The sequence below is a fragment of the Euphorbia lathyris genome, chromosome 4, assembly GCF_963576675.1.
Source record: "Euphorbia lathyris chromosome 4, ddEupLath1.1, whole genome shotgun sequence".
Taxonomy (NCBI): Eukaryota; Viridiplantae; Streptophyta; class Magnoliopsida; order Malpighiales; family Euphorbiaceae; genus Euphorbia; species Euphorbia lathyris.
The window spans coordinates 61,816,465-61,827,552 of NC_088913.1; the positions used below are offsets into that span (position 1 = coordinate 61,816,465).

Consider the following 11,088-nt stretch of genomic DNA (forward strand, 5'->3'; position numbering starts at 1 on the left):
GCGACCGCAAATGCGACATGGCTATGAATGCGACAAGCTAGATGTTAGTCCTTGTCGCATTTGATTCTCTGTGTCGCATTTGAGCACTCAAATGCGACACATCGGGCGACAATGGCGGAATCGAAAAATGTCAAGATTCAAACAGATGCATTCGAATACCAAGTGTGTATTTCTAGTAATGTGTATGAAAAATGAAGAAATTATACTTACATGAACTTGAATGGGGTATGGATGTGCTTAGATCTTGGGTTGAGTTGATGAATTTTGCTGTGAGAATGTGAAAGTAAATGAAAGGGAAGGAGGAGATGGTTGTTATATAAGAATAAGGGTAGTTTTGTCCAAAATGTGTGTAAATGTCTAATTTGGTAAAATAGAAGCAAGGTGGGTTAGATATGTAAATTGGGGTCTTTGATTGGGTTAGATTAGTAATTATCCCTCAAATTTAACTTTAACCTTTGCTACTTCTTTTCAAAAAGAGATAAGGGTCAAATTTAACTTTAACCTTTCAAGGTTAAGCAAAGTGCATACATACCCTAACATATGAAATTGTACAAATTTAACTCTACGTTTTTAAACAAAATAATTTTAGTCATGCGCTATCAAAATTTTGAAACGTTAATTTTTTATTAATATATTAATAAAACAGTAAATATTTTAGACAGCTTGACAACAAACAATGATTAATATATGTAACTGATTTAGTTTTAAGAATTTTAATAGAATTTTTGTAATTGTGTTAATAATACACTAAATACCTTAGATATAATTGATATTTGGAAAATCAACCTAGTTTTTTTTTAGTTTTCGATAACGTAGTGCTAAAATTAATCTTGCTTGAAAACGTTAAGATAAATTTGCACTTTTTGAAAACGTTAGGGTTAAAGAACTTAACCCTTTCAAACATCATTTAAATCACCAATACCATTATGCATTTTCAGAGATTGTTTTTAGCTTTTACCATTAACTACTTCAGTTCAAACGATGGAAACAAACAAACAAGATTTAATGAAAATAGAATACATTGAAGTGAGGTAGAATAGAAATCAAACTTTTTCCTGAACTGAGTTGGATTAAGCATACAATACAAAGCCTCATTTTCCTGTCCTTGTGTAGCCTTTTGCTGTAATTAATTTAATTATTCAATCAAAATGCACACCACCATACATATCCCTCCTTTTCACACACAAAATTAGTAATAACTGAAACTAGGGTGGTACAGTTTGTATTCCTTTCGGTCAGACAAAGTATAACCCAAACAAGCATCATATACTCATCTGATTCTTGAGAATGCATTGCCAAGCTGGATAGTTGATGCAAAATTGAAAATTGATTCATATTTGATCACTTGGAACTGCATCGTACCCAGTAGTGTGCTGTTTTCTTTCTGCCTGGAGTGATCGACACAACGATTCTAACTTTTCTTTTTGATTCTTGGTTTTCTCCAGTTGCTTCTTCAATTTCTCACGCTGCCCAAACAAACCAATACAATTTTATGCTCATAAAACCTGCAGCTCAATGCCTACTCCTATAAACAATTATAATGCCGAGAAGAACCTCACTACAATGCAGAACATGAATACACATATTGTGTATGCATGCATATAGCATTCAGTTTAATGACTAATAATGCTGTAAAAGTGATAAAAGGTCAACTTGGCCTTTCAACTTAGTTTGCGAGATCAATATGCTGGATATCATTATCCAAAACTAAGCATTTTTCGTCAAATTGGTCCAAATGTGGTACATGTCAATGCATGTTTCATGGTTTTTCTGAAACATGTCATTCTGGACTAATTTGACTAAAAATGCCAAGTTGAAGGACCTCATCAATATGCAAAGTTCATTTTGGGCTGAATTCACAGCTCAGGTCTGAGTTTGAGTTTGTCTTCAGCCAGCCCTGTTATGGTCCTATCTCTACCAAAACTCCAATGCAACACAGTATGAGCTACACCGAATTGCGCAAAATAGTCATAATTGACTGGGAATATAGAGAGTACATAATAGCAATGCATTCCTTACCTCCTCAACAAGTTCTATTAGAGTAATATCTGATTTCTCAGACTTGCTCTTCAAAAACACATTTTCCTTCTTCAGTTCCTTGATTGATTTTCCCATCTAGCATTCAGATAGATAAGACTTAGTATAGTAAATTTGAGACTTCCAGTACAGGTATTTCTACAGCGAAAATTAATTAACCTTCTCAATCTCTTGCTTAAATGTTTGAAACACCTCATTGCTCTTTAATAATGCATCCTGCAAGATCAAGTTTGCTCTTCAGATTAACCAGTTTTACGTTTATACAGAATTATAGATAAACGGCTAAAGTTCCCACTCCAATCTCTATGCAATCAGAAATTATTGCCACTTGGATTGCATTAGCCAAAATACTAAAAAGATATTGTGGTCTATGCAAACATAAATTTTTGCCGCTTGGATTACATTTACAAGATACTACAAAAATATTGTGAAGAAAATTTGATAGTTTCAGTAAGGAAGCTGATGAAGAAATGAACAAAAATTCAAATTGGACCTTCAACTTGACTCGCATAATTTGGCCCAAAATGAATTTTGAGTCTCAATTTAATCCACCACTTGGCATTTGTTTATCAAATTAATAATAATAAAAGTGACACGTGTCAACATATGATTCGTGATTTGTTGACGCGTGACAAATTCCTATGTTGACAGGTGTCACATGGACTAAAATGCCAAGTTGAAGTACCAAATTGATACCCAAAGTTCATTTTAGGTTGACTTGACCTAACAAGCCAAGTTGAAAAAACAAATTGACCATTTATCCACTAAAAATTAGCATGCAAGTACATAAATTTTCATAAAATGAAGATTCTTGGTATCAAGCATGTAATGATAAATACTTCTAATTGCATACCATAATTGAAACTTGAAGCCCACTTTCGAAGATCCAAACATTAGCTTCAAATAACAATAAGGTGACAAGACATTAAAAGAAATTGACCTGGAATTGTTGGAATTTTTCTCCATCAGCTGTCAGCTGCACACGCAAATTCTTTTCCGTTGCTAATAACTGTGAAACCTGTTCAGCGTATACTTTCATCTGAGACTGCTCCTGAAGTAATTTCTCTTCATGCTGCTTCATCTTCAAATCAGCAAGCTGAAGTTCCAGGGATTTATGTTTTAACTGTGCATTCAAATTCCAACCACAACGCGAATAACAATTTAAATCATACAGCCAATATGCATCTTCATATTCTAGTTCTAGCCAATTATAAATTATTTACCTTCTGTTCATATTGCTGTTCAGAAAGCATATACTGATCAGCTAGTTGCTTCAGCTTATTCCTTAACCTAAGAAAGATGAACCTTGTGGATTACCATGGCAGCAATTATAATTGTAGACTTGTATATAACAAACTCAAATTAAAAAGAAAAAGAAATGCAGGACGGTGAAGGACAATTGAACAGGCAAGATTAGTTTCCTTCTACTCAATGATCAAAGAAGCAAAAACATGCACCAAATGAAGATAGTAATTACTGAATGCACATAAGTCTCTACAGTATCTACATAGTCACTTTATAGATATTACTTGAGGAATCAACTTCAGATTTGTTAACTACACTCTCTATATGAAGAGGAAAAAGGCATGTCAGCTTTAAAAATATTTTAGAAAATGCTATGGTTCTGATAAAAAGCGATGGATACGAGTGCATACAAGATGGTTTGCTAAAGGCAAATAGAATGGAAAAGCTGTCTGAATCTAATAAGAGAAGAATCTTGTATATCCACAAATTAGATAATAATTGAAAATTAAGCGAGGCATGCCAGGTTCTAGTCTAACCACTAACATCTTGTGGAAGATGGGTTCTCAACAATGTACAAAGAAGGTACACCTAGTTTAGTTAAACATTGTCATTAATAATTTGGGTAAATAATTTATACCTCATTGAGGTTTGACCAATTATGCTAGCAAGTCCCTGTATTTTGAAAAATTAAATTTAACATTTTTGTATTTTGGTCTTGTCCCACTAGAACACACTTCAATAAGTTTATACATATTTCCTCCCTTAAACACATGTAGATTGATAGTACCTTCTCTTTGATTTCAATCCTTTCTTTCACTATTCTCTATCTACTAGTTAGTCATTTAAGATTTCCCATAATCTCATCCTCCTTATGCTTTCCTAAAAAAAAGGGCGGTCCGGTGCACTACGCGTCCCCGCTAAGCGAGGGTCTGGGGAGGGGTCCCACCACAAGGGTGTACTGGGGCAAGCCTTCCCCTGCCAATTTTTTGGCAAGAGGCCGCTCCTAAGACTCCAACCAGTGACCTCCTTATGCTTTCCTAAGTAACAAAATCTCATTGGACCTGGCAATTCACCATCTTTCTATTTTTCATGTCATAAGAGGGTCGGTGTTCAAAATATGGGTGGAAAAGGAAGAAGTTTAGCTAATTCCAACGAGTTAATTCCCAGGAAAAAATACCTTTCATCTTTCACAAGAGGTTTTCCCTATTTTCTTTGTACCTGGAGAATGGCTTTCTCTATCAGCTAGTTCCTTAACTCTTGTTGAATAATATGTAGGGATGTGTATTGCCCCTTGCGTAGGAGTTGATTTCCCTCCAGATGATTCCGGCGAAGCCGGTGGTGGACTATTATTGCTTGCCCTCCTTCATCCTTGTTGTCCTTATCCTGGAACTGTGATTTTATGAGGTGCCGCAATTCCTTAATTTCATCCTTAATCTCGTTGTTAGATACAACAAATTTAGCAGAGTTTTGCTCCAGGTCAAGAACCCTAGCTGTCAATTGTTTGATCTCTCCCATGACGACGAGCTCTCATACCAAATTGTTCTAGGCCCGCGAACAGGATCTGATCTCATCACAGATCCATTCACAGGAAAATACTATTAATTTCCTTTGTTTTTCCTGTTAGTCGAGGGACCTATCTTTGGGACTCAACGGTGATTTGTAAGAGACCACCCTAACTCCCTAATTCTGACCTTTACTGAAGATTAACTATTGATTCTTTTATTGAAATGTCGCTGCCTCTTATAGGAGACATGGAAACATTACAATAGGGAAGAGTTCTTACTTAGGAAAACTACTAGCATATCTTTTTCCTAAAATAAAATACTACTAGAAAACTAATAAGGAAGTGAACGCTATCAACTAAGTAATTAAAATATTATAGCCTAAATAAGAAAATACTGCCTAAACAAATAATAATAATAAAATTTTCCTAATTAATATGAAAATTATCATTGAACTTAATCTCTTTTGATGGTATTCCATAACAGTTTGTGCACCATATTCAAAAGAATAAAACAAAATCAAGTATCATCATCCCTATGAATTTCCTACAACTTACATCTCATTCTCCTTCAACTGAGAGAAGCATTCCTCCTTCTGCTCATCCAACTTGTTGCTGACATCCTACAATAGAAAAATATTAATTATGTCAACTACATGTGGCAGTATACAAACCTAGGAGCAAGGAACACATTGCTGTTCAGAAATAAGAAATGATACTCCATTCAAAAGATATATGCATATAAATTTAACCAGGCAAATCAAACCTTGATTGCATCTTGGAACTTAGTAGATAAGTCTAATCTCAAATTTTGCCCCTCTGTTGACACCCTTTTGCATTCTTCCTGTCAGAATATCCACGTACATTAGTATCCTAACTTACGTATAGAAGGGATAAATCAGTGCAAGTAATGGATATTCTGGTAAAGAATAGTGCATATGCATTTAAAAAATGGCTCCACATTTAAACAAGTAAACACACTGATAATCAAATAACTTTGCTTTATCAATTAAAGAAACTACCAAGATTCACTAAGCTGGCAATTGACCTTCAATTTGTTGGTATGCATCTAGCATCCAAAAATGGCAATAAAAGCAAGCCAATTCTTGAGCAGTTCTAATGAAGTGGTTAAATATAACTAAAGCAGCACATTGAGGGTAGAATGATAGGGTGTACACAAATTTTCTATTTACATCAAATCTTCACTTGTACCCCTTTAGAACCTTTAAGATTAAGGAGTGACTGAAAAATATTGCAGCTTCATCTGCATCCTTTCTCCAAAAGGCATAAAGAGAGGCCTAGAAACTGAAGTCAGATTAGCTTTTAATAAAGCTCATGTTTGCACGTGACTAACCTAAAAGATTTTTTAGTTAATATATATATATATATAACAAGAACATTTTGATTCCTTTGATTTGGGAATGCTAAGCAGTTCAAAATCTCAAGGTCAGTCAGCTGAAACTAAATGCACATTAACATAAAGGAAATTTATTCCCAGCAAGTCCATAGGTTTTCAGATATAAGTTGTTATGGGCCAATTAATATCTCCAGTTGACAGCCACTGTCAAGAAATATGCAACACAATAAAGCCCAAAGCAATTATTACATAATTGCAATATTGAATGTTGGTACATCAAAAAGGGAAGTATACCATTAGCATTTTATTTTGGCGCTGTAGCTCTCTGCACAGTGACTCGAGTTTATCACGAATGGCAATTGCTGAAACAACCACAAATAGAAAATGTTATTTGCTAGTAAGATCCATCTCAGTTGGCAATCGCATATTGTGATTTGTGAATAATTCTTATCAGGCCATTAGATATTAATATAGTTAAAAAATGCTTTTGTATTTCAGTGTAATAGCTTGTTCAAGCATGCCCTAAATTCCCAGAGAAAATTTAATAATGAATTAGATAAAGACAATGGATAAATAAGTTTCATCTACGGCATAAACAAACTCAACTAATCAATGCCTCTTACCCGTAGAATCCAATCACAAAGTACACGAAATTTCACTACTCTACAATTTAGTCATCTTGTAGTATCCCAAAATCATATGATCTTGAAAATGTGAAGACATAAGAAAAAGGCTCACTTAGTATGATCATGTATCATAAACTAAAACCACATCTGTGAGCAAGTAGTTAGAAAAATATTTTGATTCTTCATATAATGAATTTATGGCTGACTTATTAGAATTGCATTTCTTTGGAGCAAAACAACAAAATAACAAAAATGACTACACTTAAGTATATGTATGAAAGTTGCATGATTTGCTGTGGCAGATCACCATTTACATAAGATTCCTTTGTAAAATATAATTGTGCATATGGCCTTTTCTTATATCCCAGCCTTTCAATACCTTTTCTGTCTACTCAGTCATGTTAGTAAAATAACTTCCAAAATGACTATAATTAGCAGACAACGACAGGTACTACACCCAAATCAATATATTAATAACTCGATTTTCATAAAAGGAACTTTCAAATATACTCAACAACCTCGAACTCACCAGTATCTCTTTCAGTAAGAACCTGTTGATACTTCAAAGTGAACTCTAGAAACTCCTTTTCTGACTTAAATGACCGTTTCACATTCTTTCTTTTGACTTCAGCGGTTTCCTGAAGCAACAGAAAAAAATGTAACAAACCAGAAAAGATCTTTTACATTTACATAAAATGAACTGAGCCAAGGAAAAAAAAAACAGAAAGTCTCATTGGGATGCATCAGCGCTAGTGGCAACCTCAAATAAAAATTAAATTGTCAATTAAATAATATTTTCAAATACAACAACAACAACAAAGCCTTAGTCCCGAAATGATTCGGGGTCGGCTAACATGAACCATCATATAAAACCGTGAAAATCAAGTCGTGTCAGCGACACAGATTCGCTCCCTCCACTCCGTCCTATCCACTACCATATTTTCCTCAATTCCCAATAAACTCATATCACTCTCGATCACCCTCCTCCAAGTTTGCTTAGGTCTTCCCCTACCCCTCACCACTACATCCCTTTGCCACTCTTCGGTTCTCCTAACCGGCGCATCAAGCGCTCTACGTCTCACATGGCCAAACCACCTTAGTCGGTTTTCTCTCATTTTATTCTCAATAGATGTGACCCCTACTTTTGTCCTAATTATTTCATTACGCACCCGGTCCTTTCTCGTGTGACCACACATCCATCTCAACATACGCATCTCCGCCACCGACATCTTATGGATGTGGCAGTGTTTCACTGCCCAACACTCCGTACCATATAACAATGCTGGTCTAATTGCCGTCCGGTAGAATTTTCCCTTCAATCTATTAGGCATGCCGGGATCACAAAGGAAACCCGTAGCACTCTTCCACTTCGACCAACCAGCTTTAATCCTATGAGCAACATCTCCATCTACTTCTCCATCCGTTTAGATAATAGATCCTAAATACCGGAAGCAATCCGAGGCCTGAACAACTCTCCCATCTAGGATGATTGTCCCTGCCTCCCTACTCCTACGGCCGCTAAACTTACACTCCAAATATTCTGTCTTACTTCGACTCAACTTAAAGCCTCTAGATTCTAGAGTTTGCCTCCATAGTTCCAACTTCATCTCCACTCCTTCTTTCGTCTCCTCAACCAACACAATATCATCTGCAAACAGCATGCACCATGGTATAAATAATATTTTCAAATAAGTAACATAATTTCCCAAATGATGGTTTTTGCATGTCCACAAAGTTGTAATCCTTATCCACATCAACTTACCATCTTCACAACCAAAAATATTTCATAACAAAGATATATTTTGTGAAAATGAAAAAAAGAACTTGGCTATGTAAGACATTTCATTCCTTAAAACTCCTTGTCCTTTAATCCACAGTTACAATTCAATGATTTCCTAATATGGCATAGTAAACAACCTTAACCTACCTATGTACCTTAGCAGGTGACAAACCTCTAATATAGCACAATAATATATGAAAATAAAATAAGAGGAAGATAAGTGTTTGCCAATTTAGATATTAATACCACTAATGAGCAACAATTTCGAAAACGCATTGCTTGGCTGGCAGCTGAAGGAAATAAAGCATAACATCTTCCAAATGCTGAATTATATTTAAATAGTGGTGCACAAATAGGTTATAATGGGTTTAAATTATTATCACATTATGCTAATCTTATCATACATTAAATTATTAACACATTATGCTAATCTTATCACAGTATGATGGTACTTTCGGGTTTACAACCCATACATTAAAAACCATCAAACCCTTAACTAAAATTGTATCATTTTCAAATTCATCAGAGCAATTCAGTCCAAGTTCAGTTCCAGAAAGACGTGCTACTAACTAATACATGAGCAGGATGCAAATGAATAAACATGCAATCTTGGCTTAGAAGATTAAAATTCTAGCTCTACTGCTCTGGAGGAACTAAAATATGGGGAATCTCTACTTAGCATCTTCAAAAAAGAAAGGAAAAAAAAAAACACTTGAGCAACATAAAAATACTGACTGGTTTTCTGCCTTTCTGTAACTCGATGCTTTCTGGTGAGGATGTTTCTTTTGCATCTGAAACCTGTGTATCTGAACTTTCTGCAAAGGATAACAATCCAACATCAGAAACTTATAGCAAAGGTGACAGCAGGGGAAAATATATTAGAAGGAAGGAACCTTACGTCTCTCAGAACTTTGATTATTCTCTTGAACTTGTTCATTTACCTCACTGTGTCCAGATAATCCGATTGAATTTTCAGAAGCTAAATTCACAGAATTGGGCAAGGCCGTTTCACCTTCTGCCAGTTGCACACAAGCTTTACTGGGCATTACTTCCAATTGCTCTGAAACGTCAAATCCATCTATATCAGGCAATGGAATAGGAAACAATCCTGGATTTGCCTTCTCACTGCTCTCCTGGCTGTTTTGAGGTTCATTTACTGCCAAATCTGGTACTCTTTCGATTGAATTCTCAATTTCTGAAATACTATTCTTGTTGCATTTCAGAGGCTTCTCTTGTTCGTAAGTTGGGGTTGGTGGAGCTAGAGATTCAATAGAGCTATCAACAAACCCATCTGGCAATGCATCCACTTCAGGAAGCTGATTTGCATCTACATTCTCCATTTTACCTGCATCAAGTGCAGACTTTATATTAAATACAACTTTCAATGGCTCTTTTTGGTGATAATTTAAATTGCACAAAAAGTAATTACAGAGGCATTTCTATGATCAGTAAAAATTTAAAAAGAAAAAGAAAAAGGTAAATAGATGAATTAACCAGAACAGGAAAAACATTCTGCACAAAATGCAGTCTGCAGAGAAGAAGTTTCAAGAGCTAGGATTAACAACCGAAGACTATGAACATAACCCAGAGATTAAAAATGAGATGTAATCACTGCACAAATATGCAGATTTGTTAAACATAATCAAATCTCAGTTTCCAATCTCCCAGTAATTAAATAAGAGAAGTGCTTTTCCCAATTGGACGAGAACCCAATTCCAAAATATAAATTATGCTAGCCTTAAATTATATGAGCAGGCAAATTTTTCAGGTTACAATATAGAAAATGCGCAAAATCAATCTCGACAATTCAACAACTTTTAAATGGAACATTAGAGATGATGAGGAAAACATCAAAACCCAGTTTAGAGCTGAACTGCCCTATCTCACTTTTTGTTTCAAATGTTCCATCTTTATTTCTTTTTTTCCTTTCGTGAAACTAAAGTAGCATTAGCTCACACGAAGAAAGAGAAAGGGAGCAAGAGATGAACATATCAACCACAATTCTATAACTAAATCAGCAAATGGCCAATTTCGTTTCATTTATGCAGTTTCTGAGGAACCAAAAGAGTATATAATTTTTAAGAAACATGTGCTATCTAACACACCAAAGATCAGTGTGGAAGCACAAAAGGGGAAAATAAATGAAGAACTCACCGTACAAAGGAAGCAAATTGACGTTAGGAATTCGAAAGAGAGTAAAGGAGCGGGCAGTGGAAGATTTGATGAATTGAAACTGAACCTACTTGTTGTTGCTTTTACAGTCACAATTGAAAATGGATTTTATTTTTGGGTGCAAATCTGCCCGTATCTGTTTGTAAAGTAAAAATTTACTTTTTTATGGTGAAAAAGTAAAAATTTACTACTAGCTACATTCCATTACAAAAGGGAAAATTATAAAATGGGGCTAAACAGAGGGTCATTTACATATTTACATATTTATAAGACATTATCTATCTAGACGATTTATGTGTGACTTTTCCAAAATATCCTTCATATATATAACTATTCATATATATAACTATTTAGAAATTTCTTAATCTTT

General features: G+C 34.8%; 1 protein-coding gene across 2 annotated transcripts; it reads right to left on the reverse strand.

The window, feature by feature from the left end:
- Positions 1 to 1,027: 1,027 nt before the first annotated feature.
- Positions 1,028 to 10,836, reverse strand: LOC136227677 (uncharacterized). Of its 2 annotated transcripts, none has more exons than XM_066016405.1 (12): positions 10,701 to 10,836; positions 9,445 to 9,891; positions 9,282 to 9,361; positions 7,296 to 7,404; positions 6,435 to 6,502; positions 5,550 to 5,627; positions 5,342 to 5,406; positions 3,261 to 3,327; positions 2,978 to 3,133; positions 2,197 to 2,253; positions 2,020 to 2,115; positions 1,028 to 1,466 (listed from the first exon to the last, which is right to left on the reverse strand). In XM_066016405.1, exons 2-12 carry the CDS (start codon positions 9,884 to 9,886, stop codon positions 1,332 to 1,334), a joined length of 1,353 nt encoding a protein of 450 aa, XP_065872477.1. In that variant the 5' UTR covers positions 9,887 to 9,891; positions 10,701 to 10,836; the 3' UTR covers positions 1,028 to 1,331. The 2 variants fall into 2 exon arrangements, with proteins under 2 accessions (XP_065872477.1, XP_065872476.1); XM_066016404.1 differs by having other exon boundaries at positions 2,978 to 3,160.
- Between the last annotated feature and the right edge of the window lie 252 nt (positions 10,837 to 11,088).

Coding starts and splice junctions, on each gene's coding strand:
- LOC136227677 (XM_066016404.1), bottom strand. CDS start 9,886: ATGGAGAATGTAGATGCAAATCAGCTTCCTGAAGTGGATGCATTGCCA. Junction 3,161..3,260: donor AACAGCAATATGAACAGAAG/GTAAATAATTTA, acceptor TTGAATGCACAG/TTAAAACATAAATCCCTGGA. Junction 1,467..2,019: donor TAATAGAACTTGTTGAGGAG/GTAAGGAATGCA, acceptor TTGTTTGGGCAG/CGTGAGAAATTGAAGAAGCA.